We start from the raw sequence: 26,828 nt of genomic DNA, 5'->3' as shown, positions 1-26,828 counted from the left end.
TGGCCTTTGTAAACGGAGGGAGTGTTTGGGAACCGTAGGCTTAAATAACGCTTTCAAAAATGTTTACCACAGGCAGATTACTAATTAATCGCCAGCCACCCAGAAATTCAAGTCCGACACTTTCCACACTGATTATCTGACAAACCCCACCCACTAAAAATATTTATTTCTGGGGAAGTGTTTCCATTTGGCCAAAACGGATGCTTCGCTTCTCTTGGTTAACATAACCCCAGTTATTATTTTGAATTAACTTGTTACTTTCGGTAGTGATAAGCAAGGCGATAGGCAAGGTGGGGTCAAACTATCCCAACGACTGACATAGCATTGAGGCATTCTTAATAAAGGCTGTAAATCAGAATTTTGGTTTATAATCCATGCAATATAATTTTTGGATTATTACATCTCAGGCTCGAGAGGTGGCAGCGACTTGGGGAGGCGTTTAGCCATCAGTGGATTCACCTTATCCGACAATAATGATATGCAATACAGTTAGGTACTCAACTCCGCCTCAAGTCCATCCATTGTAAACCCTCCCGAAAGTCCCACTCCGTTGCCTTCTCCTGTAAGATCTGTAACAGCTGCACAGCAAGCATCCGAAGCTGTCATCAAGCACTGAAATCCAAGAAAATATTCCATGAGTAATTAAACCCAGGGACGGACGGCACAGATGTGAGCGCTGCATAACAGTACAGGCTAGCTTGGTATTACCATCACCACCCATTTCAACAAGCAGCTGCCACCTCTGGCATTTTTTTTAAATCAGACAGTTATTTTGTTAAGATTTGTATATGTTACAGTCTAAGCCATGAGAGTTTCCAAAATCGTGCGACTCTCAAAAAGCATTCAAAGTTGACGATTTTCCACGTTCAGGTAAAAGAGCGTGCGAACGTCGTCTCAAAGCCAGCGAGCAGGAACAAAAAAGCACAGATACGAGGGATGACATTTTGTTAACAACAAAAAATTTGCGAACTAAAAATGGCATTTTCTTCTGTAAGACGAGACATGTCCCAGCAATGCAGTTTTTGAAAAGGCTGCAAGTGGAATGCAAGTTAAGTTTCCCCAAACATTCCAAATATGATAACATCCACCTCACACGACCTACACACTTGCATCGTGATAATGCAATGTATGGGCGTGGGCATGAACATGCCGCACATTGAAAGTGGTTGTACATCAAATACGGAGAAAAACACCATATTCTGGCAAAGACCCTGCAGCAAAATGTCACAAAAAATGAGATTATTAGAATCATGTGCTTGCTTTAGGGGCGTGAAGAAATTTGAATGAGTGGAACGCTTAGTTGTCTTTGTTCAAAGAGACATGGCGTGCGACTCAAGTATTATTTCGCCCCATGCAAAACACTTATCCTTCTTTCCTCGCACTGCTCGACCATGGAATTTCCACCCAGTCTCAAGTCTATAAACGCCTTAACTCCAAGAAGTTAAGTTTGTTTCTGGCTAATTGACGTGTTGGGTCTTTGGGCCAGTGCTCAGTACTTGTCAAAACAATGTAAGGCGACAATAGTTGAGCCATTATTTTGATTATGATGACGGCATGAGTACTTTCAGAATGAATTCCTCCTCCATCCATAATGTATTCTTTAACATTTTGGTGAATATAGCAGCCTCTAGTGGCTGGAGAGGGGGGGGGGTCACATGATTTGGAAATCGGGCATTGAGTCGTGGGATGTTCCACGGTCTGTTGTGGGTGGTGACCAGTCGCACAATTTGCTCTCTTAAAACCATGGCGGGGGGGGGGGCTTGTTTAGAAGGGCCATTGGCACGAAACGTCGCCCATTATATATGCACTGTATTTTTCCCCACTTAAGGACGATGGTATTGGCACACACTGTAAAAAGCGTTGCCCGGCCGAGCTTTTCGTCATAGTGCAGCAGTGACGTCAATGCATTTAAATTCCCTCGAGACGCTGGGGGGGAGGGGGTTGGGGGTTTAACGGCGTTAGATCGCCACGGTGAAGACGGCGCTGGCCGCAACTTTACGGTCACCATTCCCCTTGCCTCTCCCCTCCCCATTCGTACCCTCCGCGGCCTCACCAAAACACAACGGCCGTGCGCACGAGCACAATAGCCTCTCAACACGTTCGTCACTGACACCGCTCTTCAATAGGAATTACAATATACTGTGATAAGCGACGTTCCGGGCAATGACCACTAGGTCATAGCCACTTTGTCCTGCTAATTAGAAGGCCCATTGCCCGAAACGTCGCCCCTTATATTTACCCCATTTAAGGACGGCGCTGTTGATCAATGTGTTGAGTTGTTTTTTTTTCTCTCTCTCTACGCGATCTGTGTTCCCCCCTCCCTCCCCCACCCAGGGTTGCGTCTTCTGCCAATTAAGGCCGAATACACAGCAGCCTGATAGCACGAGCGCCAATGGCGTGATGATGGTGGGGACGTGATGAATGATGGAGCAGCGCGGTGGGGGGGTAGCTCGGGGGAGCCGAGCTCGCGCACAAAACCCCGCGCGCTGACGTCAATCGCGAGCTGCCACCACCGCCCGCCTCGGCACTGCGTCACCGGGAGGGAAGGACGAGGGGAGAAGAGGGGTCACACGAGCCCTCTCGAAATTCCTTCACTCTTTGTCCCCCCCACCTCACCCACCCGCGGCGCCCCATTCCCTCGTTCTATTCCCTTGCGCGCCAGTGTTACTCAACCGTTCACGCAAGAAACACTTTCTAAATGGAGCAACGTGTCCTGAGGTTGTTGCGCGCCAATTCCTCGCGAGCGTGGACCGGGCAACTTCTCGTGGACGCGCGGTGGGGGCTCGAGGTGCCGTCTGCTGCCGCTCTGTGCTCGGTTAAGATGTTTTTCCTGTTCATGTTTTTTGTTTGTTGCGGTTGCACCCGATTTAAGAGCCTAATGGCTCACAGGGCTATACCAAATAAATGAAACTGAAAACTGAAACCGATTCCATAGAATCAGAATCAAAAGCGAATACATAGCACAACTAAATTATTCTTATCCACACTGCTATTCTTCCTTTAGCCAGAATTAGCTGCAATTCCTACCCACCGTAAACTAGTGTGAAATTGCAAATATAATCTGGGATACTGGTCCCCCACATCATGACAGATAAGGAGAGTTCTTCCATGTATGCCAAGCGAAGATTGATACACAAACGATCCCATTCGTGTAATCGCATGTTTAAGAGCAGATTTTACTCTAATCGATGCGTCGTTCCACCGCTAATGGATACAATGCATGTTCAGACTGGTCAATCGAATTATTTTTTTGTGCGCTTTCATTCAAGGTGCTTGGCAAAGCTTAAATGACAGAATGAAAGGATGCAGTTGACAGGGGCGGTACAAGGATTGAGGAATGAGTGACAGCGATTGAGGGGTACTTGGGGATCACGAAAGGGTAGGGGAGAGATGGGAATGAGTGGAGGGGCAAGGGGAGAAAAAGAGGATGAGAATGGGCAAGAGAGAAGAGGCGAGGCTTTAAGGCAGAAACGGAAGATGAAGACAAATACATATCCAGTCTATCGATAGAGCAAGCTTAAATAATTCCAACTAATACAACAAACTCCTAATCAGTATGCATATATATGCCTCATTGCTACTATATTTAGGTTAACCACAATAACAAGTTGGAAAGTGTCGGCACTCACATTTGGCATCAAGCCCATTGGGGGGGGGGGGGGGGGGGATGTCTATAGATGTTTAAAGTACAATACACGTTGGGCAACTCATCTGCACTGCAGCAGAATGATATTAATTGCATAGAGCAAAGACTATAATCCAATTACTCTCGGGTGAAACATAATTTACCACTGTCATAATTAACAAATACGGTATAGTGGTGGTGCAGTGATAAGTGGACCAGTATGGGCCCGGTGACCAGAGTTCATTTCCCAGCCAAATAAAAAGATTTTAATATATTAACCAGTTCTAGCTCCCTCCCCCACTTCAACCCACACTGCCCAGCATGGTGAAGTATGTTCAAACAATACCTAAAACGAAGAGGCATCCTTGGATTGATCAAGGGCTATAATTAGATGGGTTTTTTGGAATGCAAATTAACCACATTACATCATTTTGGCACGTGGATGCACATAGATCGCGTTTCTATTCTTAAAAGACACGCATGCCACATCCGCATTGTCCACGGGAACATTCCCAGCTATTTAAAACCTCTGAAACTATCAGATGCACATTTTTTGCCGGTTTGCATAGTATGTCTAACGACAGGCAAAGGTGGTCAAGTTATTTTAGATTTCAAAAAATGTAGGCCAATAAATTGTAACAAGCGTCTGACGGGTACTACTGCAGCAACTACAAAGCGAGAGCAACAAGACCAATTTGTGTGTTTGTTTATTTTTTTTCCCAAGGCAAATACCACAGACAGGTGCACCATCATATTTTGTAACACCACAAAACAAAACCCGCAAATACCACAAAAAAGCCCAAACTCGACACTCCAATGGCACACGCGTGCCGGCCAAACCATGACGGGGAGGGCGGCAGGGGTGCTTTGCCTGCTGGTGAATGCCTCTGGACGAGTGGAAAGTTCCAGCGGTCCGTGCTAGATTCGCCAGCACGCTGGGATCAGGGCACGGGGTAGTGGGAGTTTCCTCCTCCTCCATGCCAGAGTGCCAGCCACGAGCACCGTCACGGCGAGAGGCAACACCACCGCCGCCGTTGTCGCAGCCGCCTCACCGCTCGAGTCTGAATGGCGACAAAAAAAACCCCGCAAATTTCGCAGTCTTCTGAATGCCACAGCACCACCAGATTCATGGCCGAGTTGTAAAAAAAAAAAGCTGAGGTTGAATTGGTAGTCACGGTGAACACCTGTGTGAGAGATCGAGACAGGAACCCGTCCAGTGCCAACCCTTCACTCTCAGCGACCACTGTGGAAGGAGGCGATCAAACAGCTCCCATAACCACACACTGCAGGGAGGCCTCCATCCAGCAGTGAATTGGCAGCTGTAATACATGCTTTCATCATAGCCAACCAAATGAGGAAATATCGTGCAGGTGCAAGGATTATGGAGCAATATCCAACATTGCACTTTTCCTAAGGTATTCGATTGGCATTAACGACGTGACAAGACACGACCCAGTGACATGCAGCGAAACCATTTGGCGCAGTTTGAATTGCCAAGTTTTGAACAGCGTTCCGATCAATTTGGCAAGGGGAAGGGCAACGTCTCCAAGAGAAACTTGATATACCGGTTTGATTTTGACTTGAATTCCTGCAGTCACGAAAGTTTTATGTTATTTGGTTCTTTTGGTAAAATCACGTGGATAGATAAAATAAAAATAAAGTAAATACAAATATCACGGCGTTTGGGATCGCAACACAAGCGGTCGTCATCAGGAAAAGGTGCTAGCCTCTAAAGGCAAACTGTTTATAACGGTTTGGAGATGGGTGTAGCCCAAGTGTATCAGCAGCACCACCAGCATGGGCCGTGCAGCAATGCCAATGCAGCAGCAATGCCAATGCAGTAAAAGGGCCCCCCACGAAATCACTGCACCCCGCTCCACACACCACACTGCTGACGCTGGAGGTTGATTGACAAGAAAACAAAAGTCAGGTCATGACCCAAGTAGTTGATGACAACTAATGATTGCCGAGTCTATAACCTTCCTCTCGGTTGAAATTGTCTATATGGATAGCTTCATGAACGAATCCTTACTCCTTTGATTCTTTTGGTAAAGTCACGTAGGTATAAAATAAATCGCGACGTTTCGGGCGCAACACAAGCGTCCGTCATCAGGTGGGAAAGCATGGTATGCTGCTGAAGCACTGTTTTAAAAGGTTTGAAACGAGTGTAGCCTAAGGGCACCCAAAATGCCAGGGCTTGTCAGAGCACTTTACACGAGATACAGCTTTCATAACGGCTCACGTTTAGAAGGGCACCCCCAGTGGCAGCTGTCCATGTGCAGAACAAGAACTCTGCACCTGGCCTGCAAGCAGGCCTGAGTCTGACAGTGGTGTGATTATTTCCAGGTGTAATCCAAATGGAAATTCGATTGGCTGGTCAGGGTTTCTGCAATGTTGCCAGGCTTTTTTAATTTCCACTTGCTACGGTCGTGGGCAGACCTGCAGTAAGATATGCAGATTTGATTTAATGAGGTCACAGTCTATGTTTTCACTTTGGAAGACTATCGATGACGTACTTAGAACGGGACAGATCAAGCAATTCAGTTGATGAATTGACTACGTTATTGGAGCCGATTATTCAGGCTCCTCTAAAAAGGAATCTAAAATCGGTAACGTATTACTATTATTTAGGATTTTTTAAGGTACAGTAGACCTCAAAGGGCTTCAGAACACCGTACCTCAGATTTGCCACATCTCCAAATAGCACGGTTGGCTACATACGGTGCAAAAGAAATTCAACATATATATGTACAGTAAAATGTACACAAACACATATCTCCAGTTTACATAAAATAAGGAAAACAAGTTAGGTTTTAGTTTCTTGCCAAATGGGAGAATGGCAGCGGTCGGGTGCAGTTCTACAGGCAGAAAGTGTTTCAAACCAGAGGGCCAAGGCTAGAAAAAGCCCAAGCTCCAAAAGATGTTTTCCAAAAGCATGGCTGACAGAGGTGCACCGTCATGGTGTGTAAAGCTGCAAAGAGGAAATTGCTAAAAGTGCTTTAATAAAAAAAAAAATTGCATAGCCCCCACGCGGGTGATGGAGGTGCGGACTGCACCGGCGTGGTCATGGGCCCTCCCGAAGCGGAGCAGGTCGCGCTTGTCGATGGCGGGATGATCCGTTTGGTCCCCGCTCACGGTCAGGGGGCCCAGGCCCACGTAGCCGCTCACCACAATGCCTGCACACACAAAAACACAAGGAAGAAAAACCATGGGTATGCATGGATCCTACAACTCCATAAATAGCATTTGTATGCAGGAAAGCATTTAGTTCAAGATTTAATTCGCAGTACACAATAAGGTAAACGTACATACGTTAGCGATTATGCCGTTCTAAAGCTGCGAGTCCCAGAGTGAGATGACGTCATTGCAATAGTAGTTCATCGTGTACGAGTTATTGTGCCCCAGACGTTTGAGACAAAGCTAAGGCATTCATTCTTTAAACCTTGCTTTGTAAAGTTGGTCAGGCTTTCATGAATAGCTCTATATATTCAGGAAAGCCTCAACAAGTCCAGCTTCAGCCAGGAAAGTGCTGCATTGGGATATTTAACCATTTTCATTACGAGTGTTTAACCATGTGGGATGAAAGTGGAAAACCCAAAGAAACTCGCCATTGGGAAGCTCACGGCCCCACAAGCAGCAGGAACCGTCGCCTTTTCCACAAATTGAAAATAAAACAAATCACCCGAGCACTATTTCGGCACGCCGCGACCAACGATGGAACATGTCGAGTCGAAATCGATCTCGTGCACGATGTCTACGAGCCTCTCGCGAGCTCGTGTCCACCATAGGCAATCGCCGCACCTGGAGAACAGGCAACCTCGACACGGAATTAGGGCCATGACTTAATCCATATTAACACCAGAGAAATGAGGACTTAGTTGTAATGCAGCGACTTACACGCTGTATTTTGAACCGCAACAAGGGAGACAAAATGATAAATATTTTTACAACTGAAACTCGATAAACAGATATAACCTAGAAAGTTAAACAGATACGAAGCTGGGTGGGTGTGGTCAGGGGCCCTTAGCCAACAGCCACGAGGTCGTCTGTTAATCAAGTCAAAAGTACAACAAAAATTCCCTCCGACCAAATGATTAGACTTATTTGCCAATGCTTCTGCTGCGTTGGCAGTGGTGAGCAAGCAGAGAAACTCGGTTGTCATTTACACCGCGACCCTCAAAGAAATAAGGGTGTCTGAAAATGAATATACCAAAAAGAAAGTTGAAGAGTTGGATTGTCATGCGTGATGATTACAAATCATATATGAATATATGCATTCGACTTAAAATTGTAGTTTGTTGTGAATATTTATTGGTATCTTCTGCATCAAGAGAAACCCCATTATCTCATTAAAAGGCCACCCGTTCACCCGACTTAACACCATTCGATTTTAATCTGAGGTTTGTTAAATAGTAAAGTCTACACGAGAAAAAAGGGACTTGAAGCACTTCAACATCGTATTGTTGATGCTGTGTCATACATCCCTATAGCGGTGTTTGAATGCCAAATTATGTTGATAATGAATGGACGGCATATACAAGTTTATTAATAACTGTAGAATATAATGGAAAAATTACACGAACTAAAAACATAAGTCAGTTTAACACGTAGGCGTTCGTGACCAATATCATCCACTGTTTTTTTTTTCGGTTAGATCGTATAAATGTCTCATTAAACCCGCCACAGCCAATTAGTAAGGTTTGTCATGTAAACAGAAGATGCCAATGCGTTACTAGTGTAGTGGGTTCAACAGTCGCAGACGTAGACTTGAGGTAGTGCATTTATTTAGTTCCAACACACGGGGTAACTTCCCCCTAACAGAATAACAACATCAGGTGGTGACTACCCGGCTAACTACACTAGTTACCACAATTACCACACTAGTTACCACGTAACTGTTACTATGGACCCGGGTCCAACAGCATTTACCCGTGTCCACGTGCTGGAAGACTCGTAGAATGGAGATCGTAGACGAAGGGTTTTTTCCCAGGATTAACAACCCCGGTCCCTCTCGGGACTGGGCTTATATTCTCTGCAGCATGGTCGGCCCTGACCTTGGCCACATCCACCTTCCAAAACCATTGGGAAGGATCTGGGTCCCAATCACGTGACCCCCCCCCTAGCCTCCTCTTGGGGGCCAGTCATCTTAACCGGTCACGTGTCCTCGCGGGTCAACTAGAGTGCCATGGCCTCGCACGACTTTCCCCTTTGGTCGGCACCCACACACCGTGTCCTGTAGGGCCGGCACTTCACTTACAGCATGGTGCCATCCAGCGCTGTTACTCTACTGGTACAACACACTGATGTGTTGGAGAACAAAGCCACGAGATTTAAAACCGAGTACGACGTTTCGCCAGTAATTACAACTAGCTTCATCCGGCGACAGCCATATGTGGAGAAATCCTCCTGTTTCATTCCTGAAATAAAGGGGTAGATGTGATGATATCACTTGAGCACTTCTTGAGCGATGTGTGTGGGGGGGGGGGAATTAATGAATGCATATAAAGGACAATAGGTATCCATTACAGGTTGGGTTATTTATGTAGTGCGTTCCAGGAGACTGGAGACGCAGTACTTGAGGCAACATGTTTATTTACTAACTGTGGAATACACGTTTCCTAACAGAGGGGTAACGGCCCCTCTACCCGATACTTAGAGAGGTATGGCCTCTGGGCTAGCGTGTCCCATCAATGGGACCACTCACAATCCCTCCGGCTAAGGGGGGCTAAGGGGACCCAAGTGGAGGCTACCTGACCCGACCCAGCGAAGGTTCTTCATAGCATAATTTCAAGTGCTACGAAGGGATACTGCCCTAAACATCTATAGAACTTTTCTTTTTAACGCCACAGTATTGATGAATGCGTTGAGTTTTTTTTACCAAATTGACTTTCGGCAGAGTGCATAGACGCGCAATACAATAGACTTTGCTGCACTGTCCTCCACTGCTGCCGACAATGTAGTTATGCAGCCGACAACACCACCAGGTGTGCACGGCAGTCGCCCATCCAAGCAGCATCAAGGCTCAAACCAGCTTAGCTTTCAAGATCTGACATGAACAGGGGTCATAGGCACAATGCCTAAAAAGAAATCAGTTGTGACTTAATTACATTTACAAGTTTGAGGAAAAAGGAAATATTTTAGGAAAAGGTTCTCTTTTGGAAATACCAATTATGATATTCTTTACCCAGAATTGACAGGCGGTGGGGCACTTAATGGGCCACTCACCAGGATGTTGCTGCATGCCATCATCCTGGCAAGACGACTGTGGACCTTCAGGGAAGAGGGTGGGGTCCCAGGAGAACCCAGAGCCGGGCGTGGACCATCCTAACAATTTGCAGTTTTGCAATGACTAGCGCCACTGAAATCCTGAGTTATGTCGGCTTGAAGTCGCCTGCTGTGATGTAGCTGGAATGTATCATGGTGCAACGGTTATGGCCTCAGGCATTGATTGCGCAAAAAAACACCCCAATTAAACTTGGCTCTGCACAACGGCAACGGCTAACAGTGGTGAGAAATACCCAAACCAGTCCAGCTCCATCCGCCTACTCCCACCATACCCCTTCACCAACCCGTACTGAAGAACGGGGAAGTAAAGTCAAAACCCCCTGAGGGGACCCTGCATGGGGAGCCCTTTATCTAGCAGTTGATTGACAAAGGGCTATATGTTTTAATTGGTTAGTATGGTTGGCTACGCACCATGCAAAAGAAGTTCGTACACATGACGTCACGAGTAATACAGAAAAACGGTCCTGTAAAATATTTCATGCTGGCTTATAGGGTATGCATTAAGAGGCTTACATTTTAATTGCAATCATAGTTTAACTACTGCATAACAGCATGGCAACTACTATAACATGCTTTTACAAAACACAAGGAGTTTTAACTGCTGTCGACAAGGGATAAATACTGCAAAACATTACCCTAGGTTAGTGGGACGCATTTCTGAATGCTCTCTCACAGGCCACAACCTGCAGCCAGCAGAATTAAACAAATAAATTGTTTTATTCCGAACACAAACAGCTAGCAGTGCACAACGCTTTCTTGTATCACATTGGCCTTGTAAGATAACATTGCAGAACTACATCTTAAGTCACGTCGATAAACCTTTACCCACACTAGAAACATGCACTTTGTATTCCGCAAAGAGTGTTCATTGCGTGGTGAATCACTTCATTATTATTTTTTATTCTCAGAACCAAATTAAGTGCTTAAACAAATTTGGGGTTGAGACCAACGACTTTCAAATCCAGGGTTAAATTATTGGGTTTCTAAGAGGAAGTTTCGTCATTTTTTGTATAGTAGTTAAAAAATATCAGTGCTATTTAAATGTAGGCCTCTAGTCGATGCACGCAACTCCATACACTTAGAAATCCAGTTAAAATCGAGTTGGCATGGTTGGCTACGTACGGTGCGGCAGTTTAACATGCATACAAATCACGGTTGACCAAAACGTGGGATTAGAACAGACATTCAAGAAGATTGTAAGGGTTTGTGATTTGAGCCATCGGACCACCACTACACCACGGTCAGATGGCAAAAACTACAGTAAATACCCAGAATATACTATGCTGCCAATGGGACTCAAAGCATCGGCTCCGTATAAATAGGCCCTCACTGGTAAAAGCGCTGTCCATTCACATTACTTAGCCTCGGTGGCATCACTAGGGTTGGTGTCACCCAGCGCAGCAACTCATGGTGTCTCCCCCCCATGGCCCTCCTCCCGTACCAGACCATACGGAATCATTAGTAATGGTCTTTTGTACTTATGTTACTCGTAAATCGTAATTCACTGAATATAATAGCAAGTGACAAACTCGCAAAAAATTACACCTTTAAATTACAATATCATACATAAAGGCTAAATGTATTTACTTTTGCATAGTTTCATGTGGCTAAAGTGAAAATTCGGTAAGAAAACAATAGAATTGAAAAAAAACGTAAAAACCATTTGAGAACGACATTAAAATCAGATATATTTGCAAGACAGTGATGTTTTTAAAGACAATTAAAAAAGACTCAAATAAAAAAAATGAATTTAAGATTTAAGTTATATTTCTAAACATGTATCAAGGTCACGTAGCACTTCCCCCCAACTTGTCAATTTCTCCATTTAGTTATATAATCAATTGCTATACATGCAAGTTTATTATCAATTTTAATCATAGAATAATGTGATATAGTTGTGAATTGATTACATTTCATAGATTGTTAACACTAAACACAATTGTTTTGCAAAATCTTTCTACATTGAATTACAACATTATCAGTAACAGAGCAGAAGCCTTTTTAGATTTCTCTTCTTTTCCTTAAATTACTACTTCATTCTCAAAAAAGTTTTTGATATAGGTTCACAAATACTAATTACCACAATATTGTAGCTAAAACCAGAAAATGACAAAATCAGTGACTATAAAACACCAGCAGTGACGTTAACCACAGCACGTGCTTGTAGCGCGTGCAGACGAATCCACGTGATTCAAAGCGCCATTGTAGTTGGGTAACAATGACTGCTCTGACCGGAGCGCATTAGAAGGTTTAAAAAGTAAATTAGCAACGAGTTTTAGCCTTGTAGGTACATGTACTGTATCAATATAAGCTGGGCTTACAAAAAATGTTTGTTATTACAGGGATATTTTTTAAAATAAAGAATAAATTTCTGCTGAAACACTGCACAAAAATTGTATAGAGTAATTTTGGTGTCACCCCCTCTGATGGTGTCACCCAGTGTGGTCCGCACCCCCCCCCCCCTCGTGACGCCACTGCTTAGCCTCTCATGTGAAACCACACTAATTGGCTTTTAAACACTCGTTTACCTCCTTTTTGTTTAAGGTATAAACCTGGTTTAATAACAGGCGGTTGAACAGATTCGAACCTAGGGTCTTAAGAGTTACTGGCTCGGTGCTGACACACATGGTCAGATTGAGCCATAGGGATGTTAGTTGGAGGGCCTCTTTCTATTACCGTTTTCCCAACCATGCCCGATGCCAAACACGCTTGTTATTCAGTTACTCACCTTGGGGATTATCAGTTCCAGTTTAAATATTATGTACAAGTGCTAATCGGAGGTGCGGGGGAAGGACAACAAAATAAATGAAAGTTGGAAAGAAATTCGTTTTCAATCTAGATTTAAGAGTGCATAGCTCCCGACTTCCTAATAAATTGTAAGGAAGAACATTCCAGATGACTACCGAAGGGCAACTGAAAGTACAGGATTTAGTGACCATCTTTGTTCAATGGTTAGCCAAAAGCCGCTGCGAGGATGACCGGAGTTTGCATAGTGGTGTACGCTCCTATGAAGAGATTGGCAAGGTATCGTGGTTCGTTTGTGGCAAGCACTTTGTGTGCAATGAGTGCAACTATATTCGTTCGGCAGCCGAAGCCAATGCAGATTGGCGAGCACTGGATGGACATGGTCGAATCTTGCAGTATCCATCAACACGTGCCAAATAATTTTGTACATGCCGTAGTTTGCTCATGCTTTGTGCAAACGTCCCGTAGAGTAGGGAGTTCAATAATCGAGCCTTGTTGATACTATATTACATCCCACCGTGTTGGCTACATCACGACTCAAAAGTGGTTGAATGTGTCGTAGAGCATCAATATTAAAATTTCAGGCCTGTATTTTGCATGTAGTGACCAAAGGACATTATGGTCGAGTATGGTGCCGAGGTTCTTCAGACGAGTAGAACACTGAATCTTGGAGTCTGAGACTGCCAAACCTGATCCTCTGAAATGTTTTCGCCCGAGCGCCAACCAGCAGAACCACCGATTAGCGTGGTTGGTTACGCACGGTGTGAAAGAAGTTCATACATTAAAAGATTTGCATTGAACTGCCCATATAGGACCCACCACTGAGATCTCTACATTGGGTCAAACTTAACATCTCTTAATGATCGACGTCTTATGCATCAGATTTTTATTTATTTATTATGTACTTACAAAAAAATCCACCGATTACCTCATGGATCTCCTTATTGTTTCAGAAAACAAATATGAGCCAAGATCTGGCTCATTTCCCAGCTTCGCATTCCTTATTGCCGTACAAATACTGGAGAAAGGGCTTTTGCTATACATGCCCTTAGGGTCTGGAATGCTATCGCAAATAAACTCCAGCTTGGATCGTTACCAACAAGACGATCACTCAAAAATTATCTAGAGGAGTCGTACAACCAGAGCTGCCACTGCTATCCGGTGACCTTAAATCATAAATATAGCTATAGATGACCGATGTATGAAATTATTATTATTTTGATTATAGTGCGCTGCTGCTATTGTTAATCCGGCTGTTATGGATTGACTTGTACAGCTAGCAAATGATGCTAGGTTTTAGTGGTGTGTTCTGTGTCACTAGTTAACTTTTAACCACATTTGTTGGGAAAACTGTTACGTTGTTTATATAGCATTGTTTTAGTTAGTTTTAGAGGGGCTTGGTTTGGCCCGATTTTTTATTTAGTATAAAGATAAAAATAAATCTATTCTATTATGATTGTTATTGGGATCAAACGTTGAAATGTTTTTTTTTGCACTTGTACGCAGCATGGATGGGTTGTGCTTTTTCTGTAGGATTTTGTTTACGTCTGTGATGTTTAGATTTATGTACAATTCATTTTAGGTGGTGCATCTTGTAATATTGTTTGTTGCGGTTGAACCCAAATCAAGAGCCGAATGGCTCAGGGTAAAGCCTAATAAATGAAACTGAAAACTGAAACAGTTTCGTGCAAACCACAACCTCCGTGACCTGCCCAACCACCTGACAGACTTGAGATGACAATGACTTTGGGGAAATCATTACCGAGTGGAAGAGGTGCAGCCTTGGCAGGGGCAGACGATGAGCAGAGGTTGTTGCAGCATGAGCATACTTGGTTATTGCCATCTGGGGAGATCCATCTGCAAAACACACGAGCTAAATGTCATGTATATCCTAAACAGACGTTGAGGAAAGTATCATTAGTGAGCACTTATGAAGGGCGGCACAGCACACTAGTGGTTGGGTGGCAAGCACTATGCCTGGGTCGCCTTCGTCTCTCGTGGCGATGTTCACACATCATACCAGGTACTCATTTGAGGCGGAGTAGACCTAGGGGAGGCCTATGACTGGTTCAAATAATCATCACGAATGTTGGCCATAAGTAGGAATCATTTGGCCGACTGGGTTCATCGCGCCAAGAGGTGCAATGAACCCCTTGGCGAGCCGACTGAAAATCCAACCTACACACGCGTGCCAGATGACTCGTACAAAAGATTACTCTTACAAGACAGGATACACCGCCAGTTTGCCTGCAGCATTGAAGGCGAGGCTTACAATAACTTTCATTTCCGAAGGCCATATTTTACACATTTCATATATTTATTTTAATTACAATTTACCTTCTTAATTAGCCTTCGTCACATTGTATTGAGTTGTCAAATTTAGTCCACATTTGTTACTTTAAATGTATTCAAACATTGTTATTAAAATTCTCAGCTTGTAAGAGGCAGTGTCGTTTCAAGAGTCTCAATGGGTTCACGTCATCTGCAAGATCAATTAAAGGACACTTGAAAGCAGGACATTCTACCCATTTGGAAAAGGTTAGTGGAGAAATGTCTTGTGCAGGATGTTTTGAAGTTCAAGGCCTTGTGGCCAAGGATCAAATGGAGGTTTTGGGCTAAATTCAGCTGGAAAGCTGCCCACCACTGGTACAGACTAAGTGATAGTTGTGATGTGCATACATACACGTGCTTACATGATGTACCTCAGCATCTTCAAATGCCCCCTGCTATCCTTCACACAAGTGCCCTTGTATGTCCATTTTTGCCTTTTCACCTGATCAGCAATCCCACCAGACTGTGGAAGTGGCTTGTCAACATTTTATAGCTGCCAAACTCGAAAAGCATGTTGTTTCTAAATGTGGAATCGAAAAACCGGAAGACCCGGGGGAGAAAAAGCTACACGACCATAGGGAGAACATGCAAACTCCAAATGTACAGGATCGAACTCACGACCTCCTGAACCACCAGGCGAGGTAGTTAACATTGCCGCCAGTGCCCCAACTGAATGCTTTGAGCGCAATGAGGGGCGGTGGCATTACCCCTCGGGGAAGTAGGTGCACGCCTTGTCAACAGCATTGGAAGATGTTCGTTCTGCCACCTTGAGGTTGCATCGCAGATAAACCTAGCACAAACCACGCACACGACACATGCAGTCCCCTTATTTAACATCAGCCCCAAGCCCATTGCACGCGGTGCAGCAAACTCTTGCACAATACTGCTATGCTCCAGTGTCTAAGATCTCTGCAGTGACTGGGCATTCTCCCAACAACCAACAGTGGTGTGAAAGCACTCATCCAACAGTGGATTGATAAAGGGCAGTATAGTACTTGTTCAAGAGGTCCTACGTTAAGAGATTATTTTTGTTTTTACACTTCTCTCCACAATTATATTTCATAGAAGCGGAAATGAGTGGTAGGCTTAGGGTTAATTAGAAGAGGTCATCGCTTACAACACTAGAAACTGGGACAACGACATTTCATGATTTGGATTTTGGACCATTGCGTTTAGGACACATGGTACATACCTAAACCAAATGATTAAATCAGTGAAAGGAATTAAACAAATTGGGAAAATCCCCCGAAAGTGAGAGAGAAACCCCAGAAACTGAGAGAAAGAACAGAAACCAAGGACTAGAAACATTTAAATGTCACTCAGGCAAGGGAGAGTCCACTTTTAGAGAAAAGGGAGGTTACTAAATAAGTTTTCAAAGCAGCAAAATAATAATATAATGCCACTTTGTGAACACCCCCATAGTAAATGCGTTCATAATAATCTTGCATAGTTATTAGTTTTCTGCTTGCTTCTGAAAAGGCTGTGGGTAAAGACAAACCATTTTATACCAGAACCAACATTGGCAGCAGCTGTCACTGCAATAAAAATGGGACCTAGTCATTTTCAGTTAAACAAAAACATGAGAATCCATTGTACGGCTGAGACTCAAAATTGTGAAAAACCGAGTCAAGGGTAAACCGAGACTGAGACATTTCTATAACAGGCTCTACCAATTTCCCGTAGAATTCAAAGGGCCAGTTCCACAAACCGGCTTATTTTCATCTCTTGCTGCATCGTGCAAACTGTCCATTTATACCAACAGCCGTGATTTATCCACTGCTGGATGAAGGCCCATCTCATTAGCATCCCTCTTGATTCGACAGGAAATCTCACTTGAGCACATGCTGACCTCAACGTTCCATGTGCATGGTGGTCATGTTTCTCCTACTTTGGCTGCCATTATCAAATCGGCATACTTTTTATATTTTCCCAAGCCCACTTTTCTTTAAGCCTCTAATGGGAGTTGGTTCTGACCAATTTCGTCAAAGCATACAACTAATTGGCCAACCACCTTCCAGATAATTTAAGGTTTTAAGACAGGCCCTCATGGGGGCAGTAAAAAATTAAGGGAAATTACGATGTGCACCTGTGTAAAATAATAAAAAAAATCAGACCATCCGAGGCTAATTAATTCATCTTGGGGGAAGATGCGTTAGTCAAAAGTGAAAAAGGATTAAAATCGAGAATTTTCAGGAGGTGCTCCTCACACATGGGATTGGGGTAGGATTGGTGTTTCCAGGAGTCCTCCTCTTGAGGTAGCCGTCCTGAAAAAATGTGCACGTCTTCTTGGAACATGAATATTTAAAAGGAGCTGGGTTTTGGTCCATGTAATTTCTACATTTTTTTGAATTCCATTACACGTTCTGGTTTTTTGTGCCTCAGGGTTGACAACTTCAACTCTGCTGTCTGTCCATCAGCAGTGGTATCGGCTTCAATAGATGCTGTTAGCAGTAGTTTATAGCCAAAACCTGCTGCCGAACAGGACCTTTGGGCAAAGGCCTGATCACCACAGTAACCACGGAGGTCTGGAAAGCCACAGGACTAGTGTGGAAATCTACTATCGGATACGGCTAGGACGATTAGCATGGTTGGCCTCATATGGTGCAAAATAAGTTCAACATACATACATTTCGTATGTATTGCACTTCCAGTAAGAATCTTATATCAAAAGAAAAAGACGTTTAGTACTGTATTGCAGGCATGTTTTACAATAACAAAATGTTATGCAAAATGGTAATTTAGGAAATTACAACATGCTAAAAGCATCTGATGTGCACATAACAAGGTACAGGTGCAGCCTGGAAATTTCCTGCGTTTCTCATGAAGATTTATTTCAGAGCCCTCTATGGTGCGTCAACCTTTTTGCTTGCCGTGTACCCCACCACCACAACTATAAAGTCCTCATACCGCCTACCGGGTATGTACAGAAAACTATTCCATTAAAATAATTACTTTCGTTAATTTATTCAAATGTTAAATTACCATTAAAAACTAGGGAGCACCAAGCACGAGGAAGAATGAAGGTGCCCAAGCGCACAACTTCGCGGAATTCCACACTGGTGAAAAGATGCCTTTAGAAAATCACTTGCACATAAGCACAGCGACTCATGCTTGGCAACCCAGCATAGCCATACCACGCCGACCACCACCGAACTATCTGACGTGCCGTCCTGGTGCGTCATGTGCAACCCCCTAGGGGTAAGAGTTCCTTCGGTTGGGGAGCCATTTGTGGGCAAATACCACAAAGCGTTTACATCAACACTTGAGACTGAACAAAAGCCCAGTCGAGATTCAGATTCCAAATGCCAAATTGCGTTAAGATCAGGTCACTGGGATTTTAACAGCACGATGAACCATAAAAGCACCCCCCCCCCCCCCCACCATGTCCTTCACCTAAGCCCACCTTGCGTCTCATAACGGTCAACGTGACGTCTAACTTTGCGAGCGTTCTCCAACCCGCGTGGTGATCCATTGTCTGCAATTTAAAATCTCGCATCCCCTCTGCTTGTTTGGCACTTTGTAACATTTGTTTCTTCTATCAGTTCACAATTTTGATCCATATGCGACAAAGAAAAAAACCTCATTAACCATTGACACTGCAGCCTTAAAAGACTAAAGTATATAATACGTGACATTTTGAAGAATGTTCCTTCTTCAAATTATACATTCTTTGATATGCACGTTCTTTTAAATGCACAATTACCGCACCTCCGATGAGCACAGTTGGTGTCGCACAGTGCGAAAAAAGTTCAGACATGCATTGAAAAGTCTCCTTCAGGGTTATTAGGATGTTGCTGCTCGTTATTGTCGTGGCCCATGATGCTGATAAGCAATCAATTCCAGAAATCCTAATTTTATTCGTGCAATAATCACCTAAAATGGGTTTAAAGTTAAAAAAAAATTGTTGTACAAGAATTTTATAAAGTTTTTCATTTGGGCTGGCTTATTATACAAGTGTTTGATATTGATTTAAGTTTGTGTACTATTGTATAAACGTATGCTTGACTTTTTTCGCACCGTACGTAGCCAATCGTGCTAATCGGAGCTGCGGGGGGGGGGGGGGGGGGGGGAAGGACAAAACAAAAACCGGTTCTAAAGAACGGAGATTTAAAAGTGCATCGCTCCAGTGGCTTCTTATTAACGGTTGTTCCTGTATTGCATTTGCTTTTTGGGGGATTTATATTTATTTAATTACTTTACTTTTTATCAGTGCCATTTAGGTAGCCCCAGGTTAATTTTCTAAAGGACTTATTCTGGTTTCTGGGGTTCACCTCGTTAAGATCATGTATTTAATTATCTAAATTACATGTGTAAGCACACATTTATAATCAGTTTATATATTATGCACCAGAAAGTAGTCACTCGGTAGCTTGTATATGTAGTGGGTCAATAACCAGAGTGAGGCAACACGTATTTTTATTAACAATTAATCCCTAAAAGGGGAGTAACGGTCCCTTACATCCGATAAACTAATACGCCGCCCACTGGCTATTCTAACCCTTCTTGAGTGAAGCTTGGTCTTCACTGGTATAGATTAGAGCCGACCCTTGCCAGGGGTACGGCTCTTCTCTTCAGGAGGTGCTTGATCTTCGGGTGGATGACTGCCAGGACCGTTCAGAGGTCTGGCTTCTATACAGGTCCGTGGCTCCCTCCACCCTGGAGACACCTTCCTCCCAGAACCTTCTAACAGGACCTGGAAGGGAGACGTCATCCCCCAGCCCCCTCCTGGGGTCTGCGTCCCTGGATCCACTATCCCATAGGGGTTATCGTTGGCCCCTTGGGCCATAGTCCTTCGACACTGGGCAGTCACTCTTCCGCCCCCTATAGACACGTGGGATACTACCAGCTGACAGCATGGGAAGTACACAATACCTCTCCACAGAACTTACATTACAGTGAATGGATTTGTAATGCGAGCGCATTTTGCCCAACTGTCCCAAGGCCACATTTATGTCGCAATCCTCAAACGGAACTCATTTCAAAAGTGTGCCAGGTCGTCCCAAGTTCTGTTTTTGTTCCACACCCCAAAAAGGATTTTTCTTCAATAATTAATCATGTTTGTGGAATTGTCCGCCTTTACAAATTCTAGTTTTGCATGTCGAGTCACTGCCAGCGGGATGAACCCATGTACACATCCGCGTTGCCTAGTGATGAGGAGTATGCATGTACATGCATAGCCCTTAGTCCAAGCACTTACGTGGATCAAATCATCCAAGCAGTGTCAGTTTTTGGGGTTTTTTTTTAACGATATTTAACCACGCTCGTTTCTGCAGATTGGTGGAAAGGGGTTCTGACACCGCTTCTGGCCGACGTTCGCCATAACCAGCAACAAACACCGCTTGCCGGGTTTGTCCTGCGACGTGGAGCAACCAATGCTCGACCCAAACACATGAGCAGAGAAAGGTCTTTGTTTTTTTCGGTGAAGTCACGTATAAATGAGATAATAAAATAACATAATAGCGTACAACGTTTCGGTTGCAACACAAGCAGCCATCAGGTACAGAAGAGCTAAATTTACGAGAGAGAAAACACAACCCCAGATGTATATACAGACACCCAAGTAGGGGGGGAACTAACACAGATAACAACAGGGGACACAGAGAGAGAAGCATACCAAACACAGGGTTTAGCAAAATTTGGAAACCATATAAAGCAACACAGACGGTCGGTCAAAACTCAATTAACGTAGTCTGGTTGATTACGCTATTTCAAAGATTGCTAAACTGTAAGTTAAGTGTGAAATTTCAAATACAGACCGCACACACAGACATCCAAGTAGAGCGAACCAGCACAGACACGCACACAGTGAAGTCGCCTTAAATATGCAGAGAAAGTAAGGCTGAGAGAAAATAGGATAAATTAGCATGAGGTATGCATGGAGCAAAGGGGGTGCAGCAGCACACACGGAAACACCAAGGCCCACACAGGCAGAGACAGCACAGAGACACAAATCCAAGCCAAGACACAAAGGCAGATACACAAGCAGAGACAACACAAAGACACAGACCTAATACCTCCTCGTAGAGATGGTTCAGACTTGATTCGAAGCTTTCGTGACTGATGATGGCTGCTTGTGTTGGATCCGAAACGTCGTACGCTATTATGTTATTTTATTCTCTTATTTATACGTGACTTTACTGAAAAAAACAGAGTAATTCCTGCAGTCACGAAAGCTTCGAATCAAGTCAGAGAAAGGTCATTAAAAAAATTCCAATTCTCTAGTGCAGTCAGAGACCTACGCAAATGAAAGTACCGAATTAAAAATTGTGACCAGGTCATGATTCGTTAAACGTCCCCTATCTACATTTCTTTAAATTACATTGCAATTTTTCAGGAACGTTGGTCGTGTGCACATGCATAGTTACTGTAACATGTGCGATTTTTGCACGCTAAACATCTATGTGATACTACATTGCCAGAGCACAAGCAATAAAATAACCATTTGTTAAAAACTCCGCCCTAAATGAAAATTAGTTACACACCGACTTCTAGTGAATTATCTTTCTTCAGAGCAGAGGTGCAGTAAAATCTTCTTTAAGCCTTACATAGGTGAAATGTTACAACTCTGGGTTTTATTGAAACTGCATGTGGTGACACCTGAGATCCAGCACTTTAGAAGCAAGGGTTGTCAGATCAGAAATTTGTGAACCTCCCACCTGCCGTGCTGCGAGGTGGCCAGATAGCAAGACAAAAGGTGTTCATGAACGCATCCGCTTGGACCTTTTCGACGAAATCCCCTCGTATGTGGGTTTTATCTAAATACTCTGCTTTTCTGTTTTACGTGCGTACACTCCCATAAAATGTTACGAGCCAAAACATTGAAATTCAGTCTGGCCTTCCTAACTACATTATAATATTGTTACTCAAATGTATTATTATATAAGGGTATCACGGTGGGGAGATATTAACCACCTCACCTGGTATACAGGAGGATGTGGGTTTGATACAGACCCTGACACCAGTATATATTTGGAGTTTGCATGTCTCTCAACGGCCATGTGGATTTTTCTCCGTGTCCTCCGGTTTTTCCCCTCCACATTTTAGAAACGTGTTCAGAGTATTCAGCTGCTATAAATTTGCACGTGATAAGCGGCTTTGGAGCTATAATTTGTGGCCAGGTCGCTTCTGACAGCTATATAGCTTCGTGAGCCTTGCCTGGAAAAAAATACATATACATACACCACGAAAAAAAAATCCTTCATTGCTCAGTGTTATTATTGCCAAGGCATAATTGAAGCGTGACCAATGTTCATATTCTAAAACGTATCTTCTTAAGGATATTTTAAGGCCATGCAAACGATTACATCGGCCACAACTATGAGTGCTATAAATAGGCCGTTGTGTTGGAGGCTGTGTAACCTGTTTATTTGTATGAACTCTGAGGATATTGACTCTCCGTTGATTTGTATGAAAGCACGGTGTAAAGTGAATTCTGTTTGAACTGTATTTTATCAGGTAAGGCCCACTGAGCTATATATATATATATTTCAGAAGAGACCTGGTCACAAATGATAGCCCAATAAAGCCGCTTATCATGTGGAAATTTATAGCAGTCCAACAGGCTAAAAGCATGTTTCTAAATGTGGAGGGAAAAACCAGAGGACCCGGAGAAAAATCCACACGACCACAGGGAGAAAATGCAAACTCCAAATACACAGGTGTTAGGGTCGGTATTGAACATAACCTCCTGCATACCAGGTGAGGGAGTTAACGTCACATCGAATGGACCAGTATGAGTCATAGAACCAAACGCATCATGCAGAAAGCTGACATCTAGCAGTGGGGCCCGACAATGCTGATATTATTTTAATTCCCTCAAAGTTCCCATTGCAATTTCTGTTAAGTTAATTTCACATTAACTACGTTTTTGACGAGGAATGTTGAGAGCAGAGTCAGTTCCTTCAGATTTAACTTGTTACACTTTTTGCAATGGCAATTTGGATTCAGTGTTGAAATGTAAATCACCATCCATATAAAAAGTGGGTAATGACATACATGCAGCACGACGTAATGTGCCTCCACATATACTACTTACTTATGCCTCTTTGCTCCCTATGGAGTATAAGGCAGCAACAAGTCCACACCATGCCGCACGGCCTTTAGCAGCTTTCCCTGCTTCACCCCAAGACAGGCCCATGGTCTTTAGTTGGTGTTGAACGGTGCGTCGCCAGGTGGTCTCCCCTTGTGGCGTCCACCGTAGAGCAGTTTTCATGATGACTCGGGTTCCGTTCTAAGCACGTCCCAGCCACCCGAGTCCTCTGGTGCGTCTCATCTTGTACATCTTGAATTGGTCTTGATGTACAGGTCCCGGTTTGAAATATTGTTTAGCCAGAAGATGCAGATTTTCCTCAGGCAGTTGTGGAACGTCGATAGGGAGTTCACGTTTATCTTGGTGGTTCTCCAACCCTTTACTATTGTACAGTAATACCGATTTCACATGTTACATATTCGTACCTTTCTTTGAACTGTATTGGCCAGACTTCCAGATGTTTCTCAGGTTGGAAGAAGGCGTCTTGCCTTGATGTATTTTGGAGGTGGAGTTTTTTTGCTTATTACAGCGCCAAGGTATGTAAAACTAACAAATTGTTCGTGGTTTTTCCTTGATTGTTGTGTTGTTTTTCATTGTCTTTTCTACATTTATCTGCAGGCGTAGTAAAACTGCCTCGAGTTGTTTTCTCCTGCATATGGGTTTGTTTAGAAAGACAGCAGAGCTATGCCATCTGCGAAATCAAGATCTTCAAGCACTGAGAAGGGGGTCCCTCCCCACTGGATTCCCCTTGGGAAGTCTCTTGTGGTGCATCTCATAACCCAGTCCATGGCAACCAGGAAGCTAATTGGTTAAAGGATGCATCTTTGGCGTACCCCTGATGTGACGGGGAACCAGCCCGAGGTTGTATTGTGGACCAGGATGGCACATTTTACATTCATAAAGCTCGATTTAGAGCTTTCGTGACTGCAAGGATTCATCTTCTTTGGTTCTTTCGGTAAAGTCACGTGACTTTTCCGAAAGAACCAAAGAAGACTCGTAAAGCTCTTGATCACCTCAATGAGTTTTAGTGGGATGCCATGTCAGTAGGATTGTTCAAAGACTGTATGCTATGAAAATCTCTTAAAATCGATTAAATCGAGGTAGTGGGGCTTGCCATTCCAGGCACTGCTCTATGACATTGCTTATAGTGAACACGTGATCCATGCAGCCTCTCCCTTTCCTAAAACCAGCTTTCTTTCCGCAGGGTCCGATCAAGGGCACTGTTAATCCTGTTTAACAGGACTTTGCAGAAGACCTTGCGAGGAAGCGAAAGGAGTGCAATGCCTTGCCATTTGTCTTCAGTTTCAAAAATCTCCCTTCTTAGGAAGTCACGATTAGGCCTTTTGTCCAGTCCATTGGAATTTTGTTACTCTCCCATATGCGTTGGAACAGGTCTGTAAGTGCATTTGCCGCAGTCTCCGAACAGCTTCGAGTATCTCAGCATGGATGGTGCCATTGCCTGGAGCCTTTCTGGATTTCATTGTGGGTATGGCCTTGCTGACCTCTTCTTTGTTTGGGGGAGTCTGAATTAATCTGTAGTGGTGGGCCATATAGATAACATTTCTCCTGCCTCAGCAGTTCACCTGCTGTATTTTTTCACCTGAAGACTATTGCTTGTGTTGCAATCAAAACGTCGTGATTTTAAAAAAAATTCCATCTACGTGAATTTACCGAAATACCCAAAGAGTATATATAACATCTTGTAATGAAGTTGCTTGAGGTTTTTTAAGACGGTGTTATAATGCTCAACTCATCTTTCTGCCTAGGCTTTCTTAGTGGCAATGGTCTTGCCTTCCTTGTATTTGAATAGGAGTTTTCTTGTTCCGCAAAGTTTGTGATTTTGTAGACTGCTTATTTGCTCTACAGCCATTGCCTCCTCAGCAAGTTAAGCTTTGCTTTCTTTTTTACTTTGTGCAATGATTTGTATGCAATTTTCCTCTTTTCCTTTAACCGCGCAGATTGTGTGTCGAGTAGATTTCCTTTAGCCTTCGATCTTTCGATTGCATTGCAGGTGGAGTCTGTCAAATGGCATTTGAGTTATTTTTGTAACCTATAATTGTCTTGCTTGCCTCTATAGGTGTTCTTGATATTATCCCATTTATTCTTCAGTGGTGTTGAGATCTTGAAGTTTTGGAACCGGTTCCCAAGTCCTAGCTTTAACTTCTGTTTTAGTTCTGGGTTTGTTTAGTCTTTGGATAGTAAATTTTCGTCCTGGCTTTGGGTCTCGTGTTTTCTTCAGCTTAGTCCGATCCTTGCGATGATGAGATGGTGGTCACTATACACGTCTGCTCCCCTATTTGCTCTCGTATCAAAAAATTACTTCCGCCACTTGCCATTTATGAGAAAGTGATGAATTTAATTTTGATCTCTATTCAGAGATGTCCGTGTTAGCTTTTGTATGTTTTTTGTGAAAAAAGTCCCTCCAATCACCAGGCCGTTTAAATGAGCTGAAGTTGGCAAGTTTTACCATTTTCAGTCATTTTTCCATATCCGTATTTGCCCATGCTCCACTTTTGGTTTAAGTCAGTGGTTCTTAACCTTGTTGGAGGTACCGAACCCCACCAGTTTCATATGCGCATTCACCAAACCCCTCTTTAGTGAAAAATAAAATGTGATTTTTTTCAAATTCAAGACATAGATATGTTTTTTACTGGTACACAAAATGAGCCGTGCATGAACATTACCTTGTTCAAAGAATAAAACCAACACAATGCATAAACTCACAACAAATTACATACCTGGAAATCAATGTGACTTCTGCTGTTGCCTTTGAGAGATCAGTTCCGATATGCGTGGCTTCACCTTGGCAAGTGCCACTCTCATGTCATTTTCACAGCAAAGTCTGTTCCTTTTCTTCGTTTTTATGTCCAGCATCCTCGAAAAGGATTGCTCACAAAGATATGTTGTAACAAATGGTATAAAAAAATCCAGGGCTTTCTTAGCAATAACTGGATACTTGTTCATTTGTCGACACCAAAACGTTGAGAGCGTTGTTGTTCTGAAGAGTTGCTGTTGAACCTGGCTCTGCTGAATTTCAATGATTTCGTCGAGGAATTCATCATTGACATCTGCTGTTTCAACAGCAAACGTGAACGGCTGTCTCACCCATGCTGGATATGACTCTCTTGTAGGGAAATATCCGTCGAGAGACTTTGCAAGCTCATCTAAGCGCGTGGCAATTGTTTGCTTCAGTTCCGTGGATACAGAAATATCTCCGATTCCAGACACATCTTCGATCTTACTTGCACAGTCGTCCAGAAGCGGGAAGTTTGCGAAGTTATTGTTCTCTGTTCGTCGTTTCCATAACGGTAGCTTTTTTTGAAAAGCCTTCAGGTGTTCTTCCGCTTCCATGATATTGACTCCACCACCCTGCATCTGCTGATTGAGATGATTGAGAGCTGCGAATATATCAGCCATGTACGCTAAAATGAGAATGAACTCAGGATTTTTGAAGCAATCTGCATGGCAGTGTTGGTGCTCTTGCAAAAACAGGGCTAATTCCACACGCAAAAACACGATTCAGCACCTGTCCCCGGGATAACCACCGAATATTAGAATGGAGCAGAAGTACCTCAAATTCAGAGCCCATTTCTTTACACAGCTCACTGAAGATGCGGTGCCTCAGAGCACTTTTTCGCACATAGTTCACACATTCCACCACAGTTTTTAATACTTCTGCCATTTTTGGAGGTAAGGTTTTTGTTGCCAACGCATGCCTGTGCAGAATACAATGCGTCACAATGATGTGTGGTGCATCGGCCTTTACTAGCGCACCAAAACCAGACTTTCTTCCCAGCATGACTGGAGCTCCGT

At 43.5% G+C, this 26,828-nt stretch overlaps 1 protein-coding gene across 2 annotated transcripts in view; it reads right to left on the bottom strand.

Moving 5' to 3' along the window:
• Positions 1-4,315: 4,315 nt before the first annotated feature.
• Positions 4,316-26,828, bottom strand: part of LOC116953238 (zona pellucida sperm-binding protein 3-like) — a 47,153-nt gene continuing 24,640 nt past the window's right edge. Inside the window, exons 7-10 of one of the 2 annotated variants that reach the window (XM_032973230.2) lie at positions 15,694-15,776; positions 14,418-14,512; positions 6,682-6,801; positions 4,316-4,686 (exon numbers count right to left, since the gene is read on the bottom strand). In XM_032973230.2, the coding sequence (XP_032829121.1) occupies positions 4,544-4,686; positions 6,682-6,801; positions 14,418-14,512; positions 15,694-15,776 (441 nt within the window). In that variant the 3' untranslated portion in view covers positions 4,316-4,543. Of the gene's footprint in view, positions 4,687-6,681; positions 6,802-8,392; positions 9,043-14,417; positions 14,513-15,693; positions 15,777-26,828 lie in introns of those variants that run through there. The other variant, XM_076074738.1, reaches the window with a different exon arrangement.

The sequence above is a fragment of the Petromyzon marinus genome, chromosome 50 (assembly GCF_048934315.1).
Source record: "Petromyzon marinus isolate PM22_M1 ecotype Great Lakes invasive population chromosome 50, UKy_Petmar_22M1.pri1.0, whole genome shotgun sequence".
NCBI lineage: Eukaryota > Metazoa > Chordata > Hyperoartia > Petromyzontiformes > Petromyzontidae > Petromyzon > Petromyzon marinus.
The sequence above is the reverse complement of the archived record's forward strand: the minus strand, read 5'-3'. Positions and strand labels throughout refer to the sequence as shown.